This window comes from Lathamus discolor, chromosome Z, assembly GCF_037157495.1.
Source record: "Lathamus discolor isolate bLatDis1 chromosome Z, bLatDis1.hap1, whole genome shotgun sequence".
Taxonomy (NCBI): domain Eukaryota; kingdom Metazoa; phylum Chordata; class Aves; order Psittaciformes; family Psittacidae; genus Lathamus; species Lathamus discolor.
In genome coordinates, this window is record NC_088909.1 from 8186835 (window position 1) to 8201569 (window position 14735).

At 40.9% G+C, this 14735-nt stretch overlaps 1 protein-coding gene across 1 annotated transcript in view; it reads right to left on the reverse strand.

The window, feature by feature from the left end:
• The window catches only part of VAT1L (vesicle amine transport 1 like), a 66502-nt gene extending 59426 nt beyond the window's left edge, over positions 1-7076 (reverse strand). The window contains exons 1-2 of the mRNA XM_065663410.1: positions 6659-7076; positions 37-166 (exon numbers count right to left, since the gene is read on the reverse strand). Of these exons, the coding sequence (XP_065519482.1) occupies positions 37-166; positions 6659-6888 (360 nt within the window). The 5' untranslated portion in view covers positions 6889-7076. The remainder of the gene's footprint in view (positions 1-36; positions 167-6658) is intronic.
• Between the last annotated feature and the right edge of the window lie 7659 nt (positions 7077-14735).

Sequence of the window (14735 nt, forward strand, 5' to 3'; positions counted from 1 at the left end):
TTAGTCTTCTTGCTCTGAAAAGAAAGAAATTATTACCTCGAATCCTTTCACACTATCTCCAAGAGCTTCTACAATTCCAGAACATTCAAACCCAGGAATAAGTGGCGTCTTCGGAGGGTTGTCAATATTCCCCTGTCTCACCATCAAATCAATAAAGTTCAAACCACTGTAAAACATAAGAAAAAATAAAAACAGCAATATTATTATAGATAATATAAGGAGGAAAACTTGACCCGAGTGATGGGAAAGACATAAGACTTAAGGCCATCATTAAAAAGCTGGGCTCCACCGCATAAGAGGGACTTCAGTAGACATTTACATTCTTCACATGTGGAACAGTCTGACTTTAGACTGTGCTGTACAGGCCTTGGAAAGAAAAACACACATACATTGGCCCTAAAGCTTACAAGACTTTTTAGAAGTCACCTGAAGGGATTCACAAAGGGCATTTCAAAAGTCAATACAGTGAAACATTATGATTTCTATGAATGCATTACTATTTGGCAAGTAAACACAGTGCAATGTAAGAAAACCCCAAACATCACACATTATAGATGTTTTGAGCCAAGAGCAACCTGATGCAACTCTTCTAACCTCTGGTATGACTCCAGGAATTAATCTTGTGCTCATTCCAGGCAGCAGCCCACACTTTTGACATGAACGTATTAAGTATTAGATAGGCTGTTGTTTAAAAACTGTTCCTGCTGGATCACTTTTACACAGTTTTGCAAAGGTTATTTAGGTCTTTGGAGCCTCAGAGCTCCTACTCAGAAAAAACACAGGTCTTTCCCTGTAGTCTCCATTTCGCAAAAATCTTGAAGCATCTTTGTTTTGTCTTATGCATACCATCCAACTTTATTAAGTAAAATTTTATTGTTTTCTAGGCAGCCACAAAAAAACACAACCAAGAAAGGTACCGTTATCTACTCTATATATGCATATATATGTACTGATTACAGGCACAAATGCCATACGTAGCTAAAACTCCTCAAACTCCTAACTAGACAATGCTTCAGCATGAATCCATTGTTCCAAAACACAGCCCTGTATTTACTGTTAGCCAAAATTGCCGCATACTAACTCCCCCGACTCCCTAAAGCTATGCACACAGCTAGTCCTACTCACGCATATGATACCAACAACTGCTTGGATGCATAAAATTACTGATGTGCACAGAGCTTTAGTCAGATACTAATGAAGCAAACAGACTGAACAGACCCAACAAACAAAAAGACAGAGTAGACAGAGGACGTAAGCTCAGAGACAAGACAGCATTCATAACATGTAGGTCACTGGGGGGGGGGGGAAGGAAATTCCACCAAATGTAAATATTTGTAATTGTGGTGGAGGGTTTAAGAGCAACCTGAGCTCACAACTCTATGCTCTGTGAAAGCAAGATTAGGAATTATATTTGAAAAAGATGATTTTCACAGTCTAGCTTGACAAACTCAGGAAAAAAAAAAAGAAAAAATAAATGAACAAAGAAAAACCCACCACGCTCATACACAGAGCTCATAACATTAACCACATGAGAGGTGAGGAGGTCTGGCACAATTAAGTTGGGAACTCTGGAATGATTTTAGGAAGGTCACTTCTTACCCAGTGGCTAAGACCACCTCCTACATCACCCCTTTAATATTCATAATGAAAGAGAAATCCTAAATAACATGCCTGCTAGGCAGTCATCATTTGGGAAGAAAACAAAACGAAAACAGAGCACAAAACCAAAAACCCCACACCACACATGGTGCAACCACTGTCTGTGTACATTAACTCCAGTGATGATCTTTTTAATACATCTTTTCACACCGCACACATTCTACAGTTAACTTTTCCTACACTCCTGCAAGAAAGGGCAGCCAAAGGCAGAACTGTGATGTGAAAACCTGTGTAGGAACACGAACCATGATGTAACAAGCAGACAACAAGCAGACAGATGGATATGGAAAAGACTATAGCCATTTGACAATGACATTTGATTACAAATACATTACTGATGCTCTTCCTAGAAATATTCATTCTTGCAAAATAACTTGTCAGACAATTTTTGAAAGGCACATACTCAGTTTTGCACGTAACGACATAATACTAGCAATTCTGCTCTGTTCTAGTTCCATTTCTCTTTCATCTGTCTTTATCCTTAATAAAAGGCAGCAGTGTTAAACAAAACAGAGAGCTCATCTCTATTAGAATGAACTTACAAGACTAGATACTAGAACAGGTGCGATAAGGGAAGGAAAGACACTGCACAAGGTATGTACCTAATCACATCTTTTTATCATTTTAATTACCAGCTGGAACATAGAGTGTTAATAAGCATTTCAAATAATTTCTAGTAACTTTTCAGGGAGTTTCTTCCTCATTTGCTTCATCTTTTATCTCCTATATGTTTACATGTTGTCATATACCTATTTCTCTCATACATGTATTTATTTCCATTCTTCTCCCCTTTCAAATAAGGACAGAAATAAGTTGTTTTATTTTACCTTCCAAATTTGAACAAGCCTTATCAACACTAATAGACCTAAAAGCACAATCACATTGAATACTAAAACCAGCATTTTATTTTTTTTCCCTTTGAATAATCTGGAGGTTATTCAAAGATGGATGGCTGCTTTAGTAATTATCTCGAAGACACCTAACCTTACCCAGTCCCCCACTGAGATTTAACCTGCAGCTGACACAGGAAAAGGGAAGTTTAGATGGACAGAACATCATAAGAAAATGCACCTCATGAAGAGTGATGGTTTTAGAGAATAAGCACAATTTGTTTCTTGTATCAGTACAAAACAGAGTAACCTGTTCTGGTGTGTAGCCAGAGAAACTGGCTGAACTTTAAGTAAGGGCATATGTAGAAGGAGGAGTGTAAATGCAAAGAGATCTAGTGACAAAAAGTGCAAAATTTCTTCTAGTTGTGCTTTTAATCCAAAATCAACAGCTAGATGCAAATGAAGATAGGGAAGGATACAAATTACCAAGATTAATACACTGACACAGGGGCTCTGCAAAAACCTCTCTGTGAAAGAGCACAAATATTAGTGCGAACTGCACAGACTGAATTATCTACACATCTCTGGAGGCAGAGTTTACCAAACATGGAAGTATCTTTAAATCTGACTGTCAAAATCTGCAGTGTTCCACCCTAGCATCAATTTTGAGGATTTTGAGTATCATTTTTCTATATTTGTGGTTTAGCTTTGCTGTATTTTTATTTTCTTTAAATGTTGAAAGTCCTGTGGATAGAAAGCTGTATTCTAGACTTGTTTCGTCATCAGACCAGCAACAGTCAGCTTGGTCCAGCTAGCTCTGTCCCACACACTCCAGGATGCCCAGTATCTTCCACTGCAAACTACCAAATCAGGCAGACCATTCTCCACACTTTGTTCTGGAAAGGTGCTGCTTTTGATCAGTCTCTCCTATTTCAACGTAAGAGTCCGCTGAAATTAGTTACTGAAGTTTATGAAACACAACAGAGCAAGGACCACTGAGTTTTACCTTCTTAAAATCCTTCCTCTTACCCCTGCCCAGCAAATTGCCCACTAATCTTTTGATAGATGATAGGCAGATAGATAGATAGATGATAGATAGATTAGATGGATAGATAGATGATGATGACAGATAGATAGATAGATGATAGATAGATAGATAGATAGATAGATAGATGATATAGATGATAGATAGATTAGACGGATGGATGGATGGATAGATGATGATAGATAGATAGATAGATAGATAGATAGATAGATAGATAGATAAACGGAAAGGTTTAAAATTATCAGATCTCATGCTTTTTATCCAGAAACACCCACAGTATATGAACAAGATTGCTTTTAAGAACAAAATTGATACACTATCTGTCCACTACTCTAGTATACCTAGGACTTCTTTTATTTACTACCAGTTTTTACAGTGCTGTATCTCACAGCCAGCAGGGTCACTTCTGCCTCATTCCTCATGACGCACACATACAGTATCACAAGTAAGAAACCATCAGAACTGTGAAAAGAAAAATATAGGCAGTTAATTACAGGACACCATTCCTTACTCACAGGACACCATTCCTTACTCACACACCCTACCTGAAATATACTGTGGTTTGTTCTAGCTACTTGTTCAATATTTTAAACTATGCACAGTGTTCTGCAGATTGCAAATTACCACACAAACAAATACAGCAATTTTGACTACTTCATCATTATCAATCAAAAATTATTTCAGGAGATATGCAGAAGCTGTGACTCAGCTTGGACATCGATGGCTGTTCCATTTCTTAGTCACTGAATGAGGCTAACACATGACTCATCTCAGCTGACACATTTTCAGTTGGATCATTGATATTCCAGACCTTCAAAAGAATTATTCATCGCATGTCTTAGTGTGAATTGCAACATAGCCTCCCTCTCCTCCATCTACAGTACCATACTACAAAATGTATACATATGATTCAACTGGTTTCACCCTCCAGTGAATGCAGAGACCACACAGAATTTGGGCTTTAGTCATTCATATATACTATTTATCATGGATGAGCATATTTTACTTATAATTAGGATTATTCTTCCCCATAAGTTAATGGACAAAAATAATCACTATCTATAATGATTGTCAAGTACACAACTGATTCAACTAAAACATTATTTGTCATCAAAATGGCTTACCAGAGCCCATCTCTGCATGTTCGGCATGTGCTTACATGTGAACTACCTGTGTACTGCATGCTACACTGGGCAGAGACAACAGTCGTTTTTCTCGCTCAGTCTCCCTGACCAGACTGCAAGTCCATCATCATCTTGATCAATCTTCTGTATTTACAGACTCACGACAAGAAGATCAGCAAATGGATTTTGCCTTGTTTGGAAGCACGCTTTGGTGACCTGATCACATTTCAGTCCTGTGGCCGTTTCCAGCCCAGACTGCCAAGCAGATAGAATGGCAAACAGATGCTATACAGTCTATGGGCTCTTCTGGCATGAAGGGGAGCTTCCAAAACACACATGGCATCTTGCAACCTGGCAGTAACTATGAAGCAGTCAAGCAGGTCTGATGACATTAAACAGCGAGTGCGCAACTTGCACAGCTCACTAGTGATAATGCAACCTGGGAAAGCAACTGTATTTGCACCAGAGCTAACTGATTCTATTTTACAGCCAAGTGTTCTTTTGCAGGTAACTTGCAATTTGTGATACAAACGTTATCTACTGCTTTGATGAAACTGTAATTCATACTGGGGATTCATACTGGTACTAGACAGTGCTGTGAAATCCCCATGCATTTAAAGGAATATGGCCATGTGCTCAGAACAATTTTGCATGTTAACTTTAAGTCAACAGCTGGGAAAAAAAAAATCATTGAAAACAACACAGCCTATTCTCAAATGGAATTACAGCCCTGCTTGAAAGAAAAATGAGCTACCCAGCAGCTACTGTGTTACCACTATTGCTTATATTCACTTAGCATGGAATTTCTTGCATTTCCCATTTGGACTTAGTAAAGAAAAAAATAATCAAATGAGAATGCAAAACACCTCAGCTCTGTTAATCCTCATTTAGAGTCATGGATATCACAATTTTTTATAGACAACACCTCAGGGTGGGGGGAAATACTTGCACAGGTCATTTGTGACTTGTGTAAGTATTATGATTCCTGTTACATACAGGATGTAAAGTGCAGTGTCTGAACAGGCCAAGATATTTGGCTACATTAACCCACAAGGATGTTCCAGGATCCACTAGATACGCACCTCAAAACAAGCTCACTGCCCCATACCAGTATTATTTTTAACTAAAGTTAGTTCCAAAATAAACAACTTGGCCTTCACCTTGAAATTTATCTTCCAGAAGCACCATGTTTTCACACAGCGGAAAAAGGACAGCAAAAGGTAAATCCCTGCCTAGGCTAAATTAATTTGGGGTTTGGTACATATCTAGTTGTGAAAACAACCCTATTTTCATGAGAAACAAGCGCAGTGAGAACCAGCTATCAAGGAAGAATAGTCTGCTCCAATCGTCTGGGGAAAACAAAAATAAGCCTTCTAGGAAAGCTTATTGCAAGATGCTACCAGATCGCTAACCACTTGTCAACCAGGCACAGGCATCGAACACTGGAGAGTTATCCCCAGTTCCTCTGCTCCACCACACCAGTGCTGAAGAAAAACTATGATAAGTGAAGTGAGTGATCCCCAGGAGAAAAATAACAGCCCGTATGAGAAGGGGAAGGGACGGGTGCTGAGCACCACATGCAAGCTGGCTCCCGCATTTTCTCAGAAAATAGCAAACCCCCAAGCGCAGTTAAACAGGTTTTCCCCATTTACCCCTTTTGGTACCGTGAACATCGATCACGTTTCTTTCCCTGCCCAGCCGCTACTGACAGCACCCAAACCCCAGCTTCACCCCATGCCCAAGCGGCTCGGAGCCCATCGCCGAGCATCAGTCGCCGCCCGGGCATCAGTCGGTACCCGGGCGCTCGGCGGCCCGCGGCGGCAGCTCGAGCGGGGTCCCCGCCGAGAGGCAGCCACGAGTGAGGGAAGTTGGTGCCAGCGCAGCAGCCTCCCGCCCGCGATCACCCCGCACCCGGCCCCTCCGAACCCAAGCACAGGCAGAGAAGCCCCCGGCCCCGCCCGTCCCCAGAGCCAAGGACAGGGTAAGGGGTGATACTAGACCAGGCTTTGACGCGGATCTTCAGCTCCCCGTCCTGCGGCTCCGGCATGGCTTTCTTGGACACGCGGAGCTTGTTGAGCCCCCCGAAGGCGGACAGCACTACGGCTCTCATCTCCTTCGTGTCCGCAGCCCGCAGGCTGCCGGCGGCGCTGCCTTCGCCCGCTTCCTTGCCGCCTTCCTTCTCGATCATCTGCTCCGTTTCCTCCGCACGCTGCGCTCCCTCCTTAGCCATGGCGACTCGTGCCGCTGGCTGCCGCCGCCGCTCCGGTGCGAGGCGCGGTGTGCAATGGCCGCGGGCGCGGAGCGGTGCAGCGGTCCCCTCCCGCCGCCGCAATGCACCGACTAGCTGCGCAGCACCATCCGCCGCGGCCGCACCGGCACCGCGCCGCCCCTCGCGGAGGGAGCCAGGGGGGCCACTGCTGTGCTGAAACCCGTGCCGAGTGCCCGGGCGCAGCCGGGCGATCCACGCGCACTGTCAGCGTAGGCCCGGGAACAGCCCGGAGCCTTCGAGGAGCTGGTGTGCACTCTGGACCGCGTGAAAGGCTGTCATATCGGACTGGCCTTCACACACCTGGTCCCCTCCATGCCCCACACCTGATGGCATCGTGACTAAAATCATCACATTAAGGTGCTATCAGGGCTTGAACATTCCTGGTCCTGAAGCTGTTCTTAGGGCCAACTATGTAAACGCTGTCAGCATCAGGATGATCACACCAGGAATGAGTTATGAGCAAGAGACCCAAGTTTGAAACTCTGCTGTAATGCACACCTAAGGCTTTATACAATAGTTCTCTTTGTGGTGATAGGAGCCAGGCAGCTGAACATAGATTTTGGGGGTCGTTGGTTGTGGTTCCATGGGTGTCTAAACTTTATCTGTTGACTTCAGCACTAGGTGCCTGCATCGGTTTGTGGATGGCCGCTTGGTCTAAATAAATCCCCTTCTTGCAAGCCTATGCACCTATATATGGAGTCTCAAAACTTGTTGCAGGATTTCATGCACCTAGTGAGTACTCCCGAAGACCTCTTTGTGAATGCAGTTCCTCCACTAACCCCCTTGCAGCAGGTTAAGAAGTTCCAGGACCTTTCTGACTTATGGTAGAGATTATCACCACCACATCCTTGGGCTGTGGATTTGTTGTGGTCTAAGTCCATCTATAGTCCTTAATTTCACAATATGCGTTTATTTCATCCGCATTATGTGTTATTTCATGTTGGGCTATGTATTCAGTGCATTGTATTTAGAGGAAGCAAAAATCCTTGGAAATGTCTTAGCTATGATAAGTAATGGGGTAGAACATTTTCATTCACACTAACAAAGAAAGTGAGATAGAGGACTGGGCAGAGCTTTCCTATTTCTTTGTACTTTGTATGTAATACTTTGGAGGATTTTCTGTCTAGGCTGTAAGACATGTGCAGACAAAGTATTTTTTAAAGCCTGTTTCTCAGAATTTTTCATCTAAGCCTGTCCTAAATGAAGCAGTAAACACACGTTAGGAGCAGAGGAGGAGTACAAGCCATAGGGAAGCTCCACTAGCTTCGTTATCTCCAGAAGTTCAGACTGATTTTATCAGAAGTCTGATGCCTCAAACACCTCTTACATCGCTCTTAAAGTATGTTTTGGACACAGATTCAAAACCAGCTCTTAAGCACCACTGAGAGTTTTCTGTGTGATGTGTTAAAAGTGATGCCATCCACTTCATTCTAAGTAACAGCTTGCGGAGCTATCTAACTGTTTTAAAGGTCAGGAAGCTTTTTTCTTCCCTTGCTCCCCTGGTAATACTACAAATATTCTCTTCCCTGTTCCCTGTCCTTGGCTAATTCAGTGCTGCAATGGGGAATACAAAGTTCTGTCACTTTAGATATGGCCATTTGAATGCAGGACCAGGTGGGCAGCAGCTGAATAAAGAGTAATGTGCGTTTGACTCCAAATGATTCACTCAGCTAGCATCTTATTATAGTTCTAACTCAAATGACTGGTAAAGTGTGGAGGGATGGGGGAAAGTGAAGCTGACAGAGTGTGTCACCTATGTGACATCCAAGAGTAATGAAGAAGCTGGGAAGCAGCTCACTCCATCACTCCAGCAGACTGGAGAACCCAAAGAAGTGAATTGGGATCTCTAGGCTGCATTGATTTTGTTTTGGTTTGTCTGCTGCTCTCATGCTGGTTTATGCTAATGCCTTGGGAGACTTGTGATTGACCCTACCTGTAAAGGTTTAAAGCTGTCTCTAATCCTCCTGAACCAAAAATAATATATCCCAAGTGATTCAACCATGTACTGTTGGCAAGTCAAAATGACTGAAGGATGGCCATTTTGCAGAAACATAATGTCCTGCTTATGGCAGAGCCAGTACTTATATACATCTGTTGTGGCAGCTGGAGTAACATGTAGCAGGTATTTTTGCATAATCCTGATTCCATTATTTTGATTCAATTCATAACCACTTCTCTAAGAATATTAGATGATGCAGTACAGAAGCTTACACTAAGATGTAAAAGCAGGACTTATTCTGACAGTTGGCCGTAAATTTAACCACTCTAGCAGTAGGCTGTGGGGTGGCCATTCACATGACTTAAGACTACAGTAAAAACATCCTAGTATTGGCTTTCCACTGACTTCCATGCTGGTGGATTAGATTGCAAAAGTGAAGGGCTAGGACTCAAGCTGATGGGTGTAGTTGAGTACTAACAATATTAAAGAACATGCTGTGAGAACCTGAACGAAAGGGAATGAAGAGTTCTTTGGTCATCATCTTTAGCTGCGGGTCAAGTAGGTGGCAGCTGTTCTTGCAACAGCAATTTTTAAAAATGCTGTGTAGAAAAGAAGGGAAATGGAACAATGTGCTCATGGATAAATGCTGGCACTTGGAGACAATCTCTCTCCCTGATTCAGATCCTTTATTTTCAGAACATAATTTGTTCAGCAAAAGAACCTATCTATGACTACATCAGGGACAAAACAGTCATCTTGCACAGATACTGTTTTGAGGGCTCATGCCTTAACTTCATGGAGGGAGCAGCCATTCAAGGTAAATCTAATTGTAGCATTGCCATTCTCTTGGAGCACGACAGCTGAAGAAATTGAAGTTGTTACTGGAAACACGGACCTTGGGCAATGTCAATCAAAACCTAAAGTAGGTGAGTTAAATGCAAGGTTTGAACCTGTGCGAGGGTAAAAAAGAACCCAAGCCATACCAGCCTCAGACCCTTGCAGAAAAGAACTATCCTGCTTCAGATACTTATTATGTACTCTGTATCAGAGGGGGTTTGGAAGAAGGAAAATGAGGTTTGTGTTCAAGAAGGACTTCTTGTCATTGTATCATCAGTTTTCCTTAGCAGGAACATTTGAGACGCTGAATAATGGCAAATCCCTTACAATGGAGAATTTTGCCTTTTTTTTTTTTTTTTTTTTAATCTCTGGGGCATAAATCACATTTTGCCTTAGAGAATAAAGTATTAAAAATATTTTTAAGCTAAATGATGTATGTTTCTAATAGTTACAAATTACATTAGTAACATCACATTGATATATGTCTTTTCTGTTTTAACACGTAAATGGGACAGCTTTTAATACGTTCAGCTCCAAAATGTTGTTTTCTTTACAGTCTACTGTTATGAAATTCTGTTTAGTGCGGGGACAGAAAAATCCTCAGGACTCTCTTAACTTTTCAATCTTATTCAACATCTTCCCCCTACAGATTTGTGTGCTATAAAACATCCCTATTGCTTGACAGAAGATGCATCTTATGTATTATGTTTTGAGAGCATGTTCAGAATTCCCATTTCAGACTCTGTTATAACCTATAGTCCACAACATCTCTTAACAATATGAAAATGGTTTTAGTGACTTTCACCCTTTATACCCATGTGTAGAATGTATTAACAAAGACGTTTCCAAAAGAATCTCTGAGAGTATAGGATGCTAGATCTATTTGGGCTTTTCAAAAACAAAGGAGACCTCTATTTCCTAAGGTTAATTCACATTGAGATAATTGTTTTGTTTTATTTGATTTTATTTTATTTTAGCCAGGAGCTTTATCTGACTAGGGGAGCTACATAAGAATTACAGCAGCAGTGAAGCAATTCTCTGTTTATTGTCACGCTGAAAAGAGCTGTACATTTCCCTTCAGTAGACAGAAGCAGTTTAAAGCTCCTCAGAATCATCAGGAGTAATGAAAATGTGTTGCGTTTTAAACTAAAGGGGAAAAGAAATCAAAGCATTCACAGAGGATTTGGCTAAGCCAATAGATGCCAATATGAGTTATCCTATTGACTGACCATTTACTGTGTTACTTCATTACTTTACTATTTGTCTTGCGTGGAAATTGTGCTCAGATAATTTAGTGATGGGTACAATAGAAATTAAATAAATGGATCACACTGTTGTTGATCAAGAGATAATACAATTCAGGAGAATTTAAATGGATTTGAAATCTTTACATCATGCTGATGGTAGTCATTAATAAAAATGGGCAGACCAAAACAAGTCCCCTTAACAAAGCTTCATTTATATATTTATATTTAGAGCCTTAATATCCATTTGTTCTGCTAAGTGAATATAATAATAAAAAAATACTGTTCAGCGTCTTTACCTGCTCTCTGCACATTCTAACACTTATCATGTGTTTTCTGAAAGCTCTAAGTATTTTTTACATTGAAAAAAAACTTTTATATTATTTTTTATAGTAAAATTGAAGCTGTATGTTTTCCTTCTGGACTCAACTCTGAGAAATGAAGAAAAAGAAAGCCAGAAAACAATTACAGAGATGGATAGTAAATCACAATGAGCAAAGTTACAGGAGATGGGCATATTACTTAAGAGTTCACTTATAGTACTGTGCAAATGCAAAGTACCCTTAGACTCTTTTAGGATATTAAAATGCCATCCCTGAATTCCAACAGGTTCAAGATATTATTCTTACCTTGCTCTTTAAGGCAATTCATGCAATTCATGCAACATGCAGAAAACTATTGGAGATATTAAATCTCCTGCTGAAAGTGCTGTGGTCCATAACTAGACTGTTATATATCTGGGGATACACATGATGCTTTATGTACTTACTCTGTGTGACTCCAGGCATTAAGAAAGAGTAAACCCGCTTGGCATTTTGACTCAATTTGGTCTCAGTAATTACAGATCCAGAGTAACTTGTTAGAACCTTGTGAAAAAATTGTCTCTGAGCTTTACAGCAGAGCTGGTGTTCAGAAGAATAAGAATTCAATGAATTAAATACTGAGAATAAGTTTGAAAAGCATAGCCAATTGTTATACTGGATATATCCAGTCGTTATACTGGATATCTCCAGCTGTTATCCACTGCTGCTATACAGCACACAATATCCGCAGGAATATTTGTCTGTGAATGTTATATTCCAGACTAATTACATCAAATAATGCATTTGTGGCTTTGAACAAAGTTGCCTTATACAAATTACAACTTATTTTACCTTCTTGTGGCTCTTGTTTTTTTCTCATTAAGTATTTATATGCATAATATAGGTAGCCCCTGAATCTGTTCAAGAAAACAAAAGTGAGCTTTTAGGTTTACTAAGCTGAGCTCTGTTTTGCATATTTCTGAAGCTGCAGTCCAAGAGCATGCAACATCAAGGTTGTGCTCTGTAAGCAGCGATGCTTCCAGCCTGAATTTAAATTTGAAGGCATGATATTAATTTGCAGCTCTCGAAGAGCTCTGTCACAGCACAGAATTTCTGTAGGGCTTACAGTACAAAGACGTCTCTTTTCCTCCCCCAAACTCTTGGTGCAGCATTCAGTACCCCTCTGGCTGTGCCCTCTGTGATGGGCGTTTTGAAGAAAGGAAGAGGATGCTCTTTTGCATAATTGCATTTCCTATGGGGTGTTTTATCATGGGCTCCTCTCGTCAGTTCCATAGCTAGTTACTGTGTTCTAACTCATTGATTTTAATAAACTAACTGGGTGTGCTGCTGTATTCTCTTCTACTTTCCTTCTGGAGAAAAAATATGCCCATAACAAAAACTACAAATGCCAGTTTATAGGGGATAGTTTTTCCCTGAGATCTCCTAAGATGCTGATGGAACTGTTCATTAAAAAGCTGCTAGGTTGGGTCTCACCTGGGGTGGCAGAAACATGGATTTTCTCTGAATAAAAACGTAAGGGTTTGCAGGCAAGGTTTAGAACCTGTATTCTTTTTTGCTGGAATTGAGTTAGTTTTCTTCACAGCAGCTGTGTTTTGGATTTGTGACCACAGCAGACAGTGCTGATGATACACAGGTGGTTTAGCTGTTGCGGAGTAGTGCTTACACAGCCTCAAGGCTTCCCATGTTTCCCATGCTGGCCCAGCAGCAAGTAGGCTTGGGGGGGGCACAAGAAATTGAGAGGGGACACAGGTGGGGAAGCTGCCCCCAGCTAATGGAAGCGGTATACTACTCCGTATGACATAGTGCTGAGCAATATAAGTAGGGGGAAAAGAGAGAACAGGGACATCCAGGGTTACGGATGAGGCCCTGCTTTCCCAGAAGTAGCTAAACATCTGCCTGCCTGGGAATCAGTGGATAAATTCCTTATTTTGCTTTGCTTGCATTCCAAGCTTTGCTTCACTTACAAGAATGTCTTTATCTCAAACCTTGAGTTCTCTGTTTTGACCCTCAGATTCCCTCCCCTGCCCCACAGCAGGGGAGAGATTGAGCAGGTGTATGGAGCTTATCTGCCTGTTGGAGTTAACACACAACACAATCAAAAAGACAGCTCTCTTCTTTTTATAGTCGTTTTAGCAGGTCAGCTAGTAAATTAGGAAACAGACCTGAAAAATCTTAGTGCTTTTTCCACCCAGAGAAGTAGTTTCTTAGACTACAGTTAAGCATACTAGTGAAGTACTTTAGGTAAGCTCATAATAGTGATAAGGGCCCTGTACACCATATTTATAATAGCACTAGACAAAGTGTTTTAGTTTTATGACTTATCATGTCTGCAGCTGTATTTCATAGTACTGGAAAACAAGTGTTGTAGTCTGAAATGGGACTATTTTCTGACACCAGTGTTGCTACACAAGAGGACTGACTGTGCCATTCTGTTTCTTAGGGGCTTTGAAGAAGTATTGGCTTAATTTTGAAAGTGTTTTTCAGTAGTAATCATCTAAATGTTAGACAAAGGTGATTTCTGGAGACTAAATTAATGTAAATCTTGCACAGCAAACCTTCATAGCAATTGAGATAAATGATTCATCAGTGCTCCAGTTTTCTGAGAAATCAGATCTGGCCCAACAGACTCCATGTTTTTTAAATGCATTTGGAACATTTTTGGGGAAAGAAAGATCAGGAGCAGAGAGCTCATAGAGCTTTCTCACACTTCTTACACTGTCACTAGGTCTGTGCAGTAACAGACACACTTAGTAGCAGGGTGGGACATGGTTGTAGACTCAAGGCAGACGACATATCTTGTTGCATAAGGGAAGCAGCATATTGTTGCTCCCTCTAGAAATATTGTGCTCCCTCTAGAAACTGTGCAGATGGATTCTAATTTTGATAACTTGTGAACCATCAGGAATAAGTATTCAGAGAAAGTATTGAAAACATGAATTGTAGGACTAGGCCACAGTGGGACTTTGAAGTCCCAACTAAAGGGTCTAGGGGGGGACTGCTTACTACCATGATGCAATCGCATGGTGTGATTGTGATCACTCTGCATTTCAAATATTTCTGTCTTCTTGAGACATTGTTAAAGGGCTTCACAGTCCTGACAAAATGGTTTTGCATGTGGAAGCTTTAAATCATACCAGCTGTCTTCCTGTATGACCTAACACACTTAGATATCCAAGTAAACAACCATTTGCTTGATCTTTTGTCTGGACTAATAAAACAAAAGCAAGAAAATTTGTGCACTCTGGATAAATCTTTTTCTTTCATGGTAAAATGGAAGCACCACAACTAATTCCTGAGCGTGCAGTTTGATTCGCCCTCACTCTGAGATGATTTTATATCTAAAGTCTTGTTGGTCAATATGTCAGATGATTTAAATTAAAATTGGAAACCATTTTAGGCAAGAGTTTGGAAAGCAGCCAAGAGTTGCTCTGTGAAATCAAAGCACAAGGTGGACTACAAAAGTAC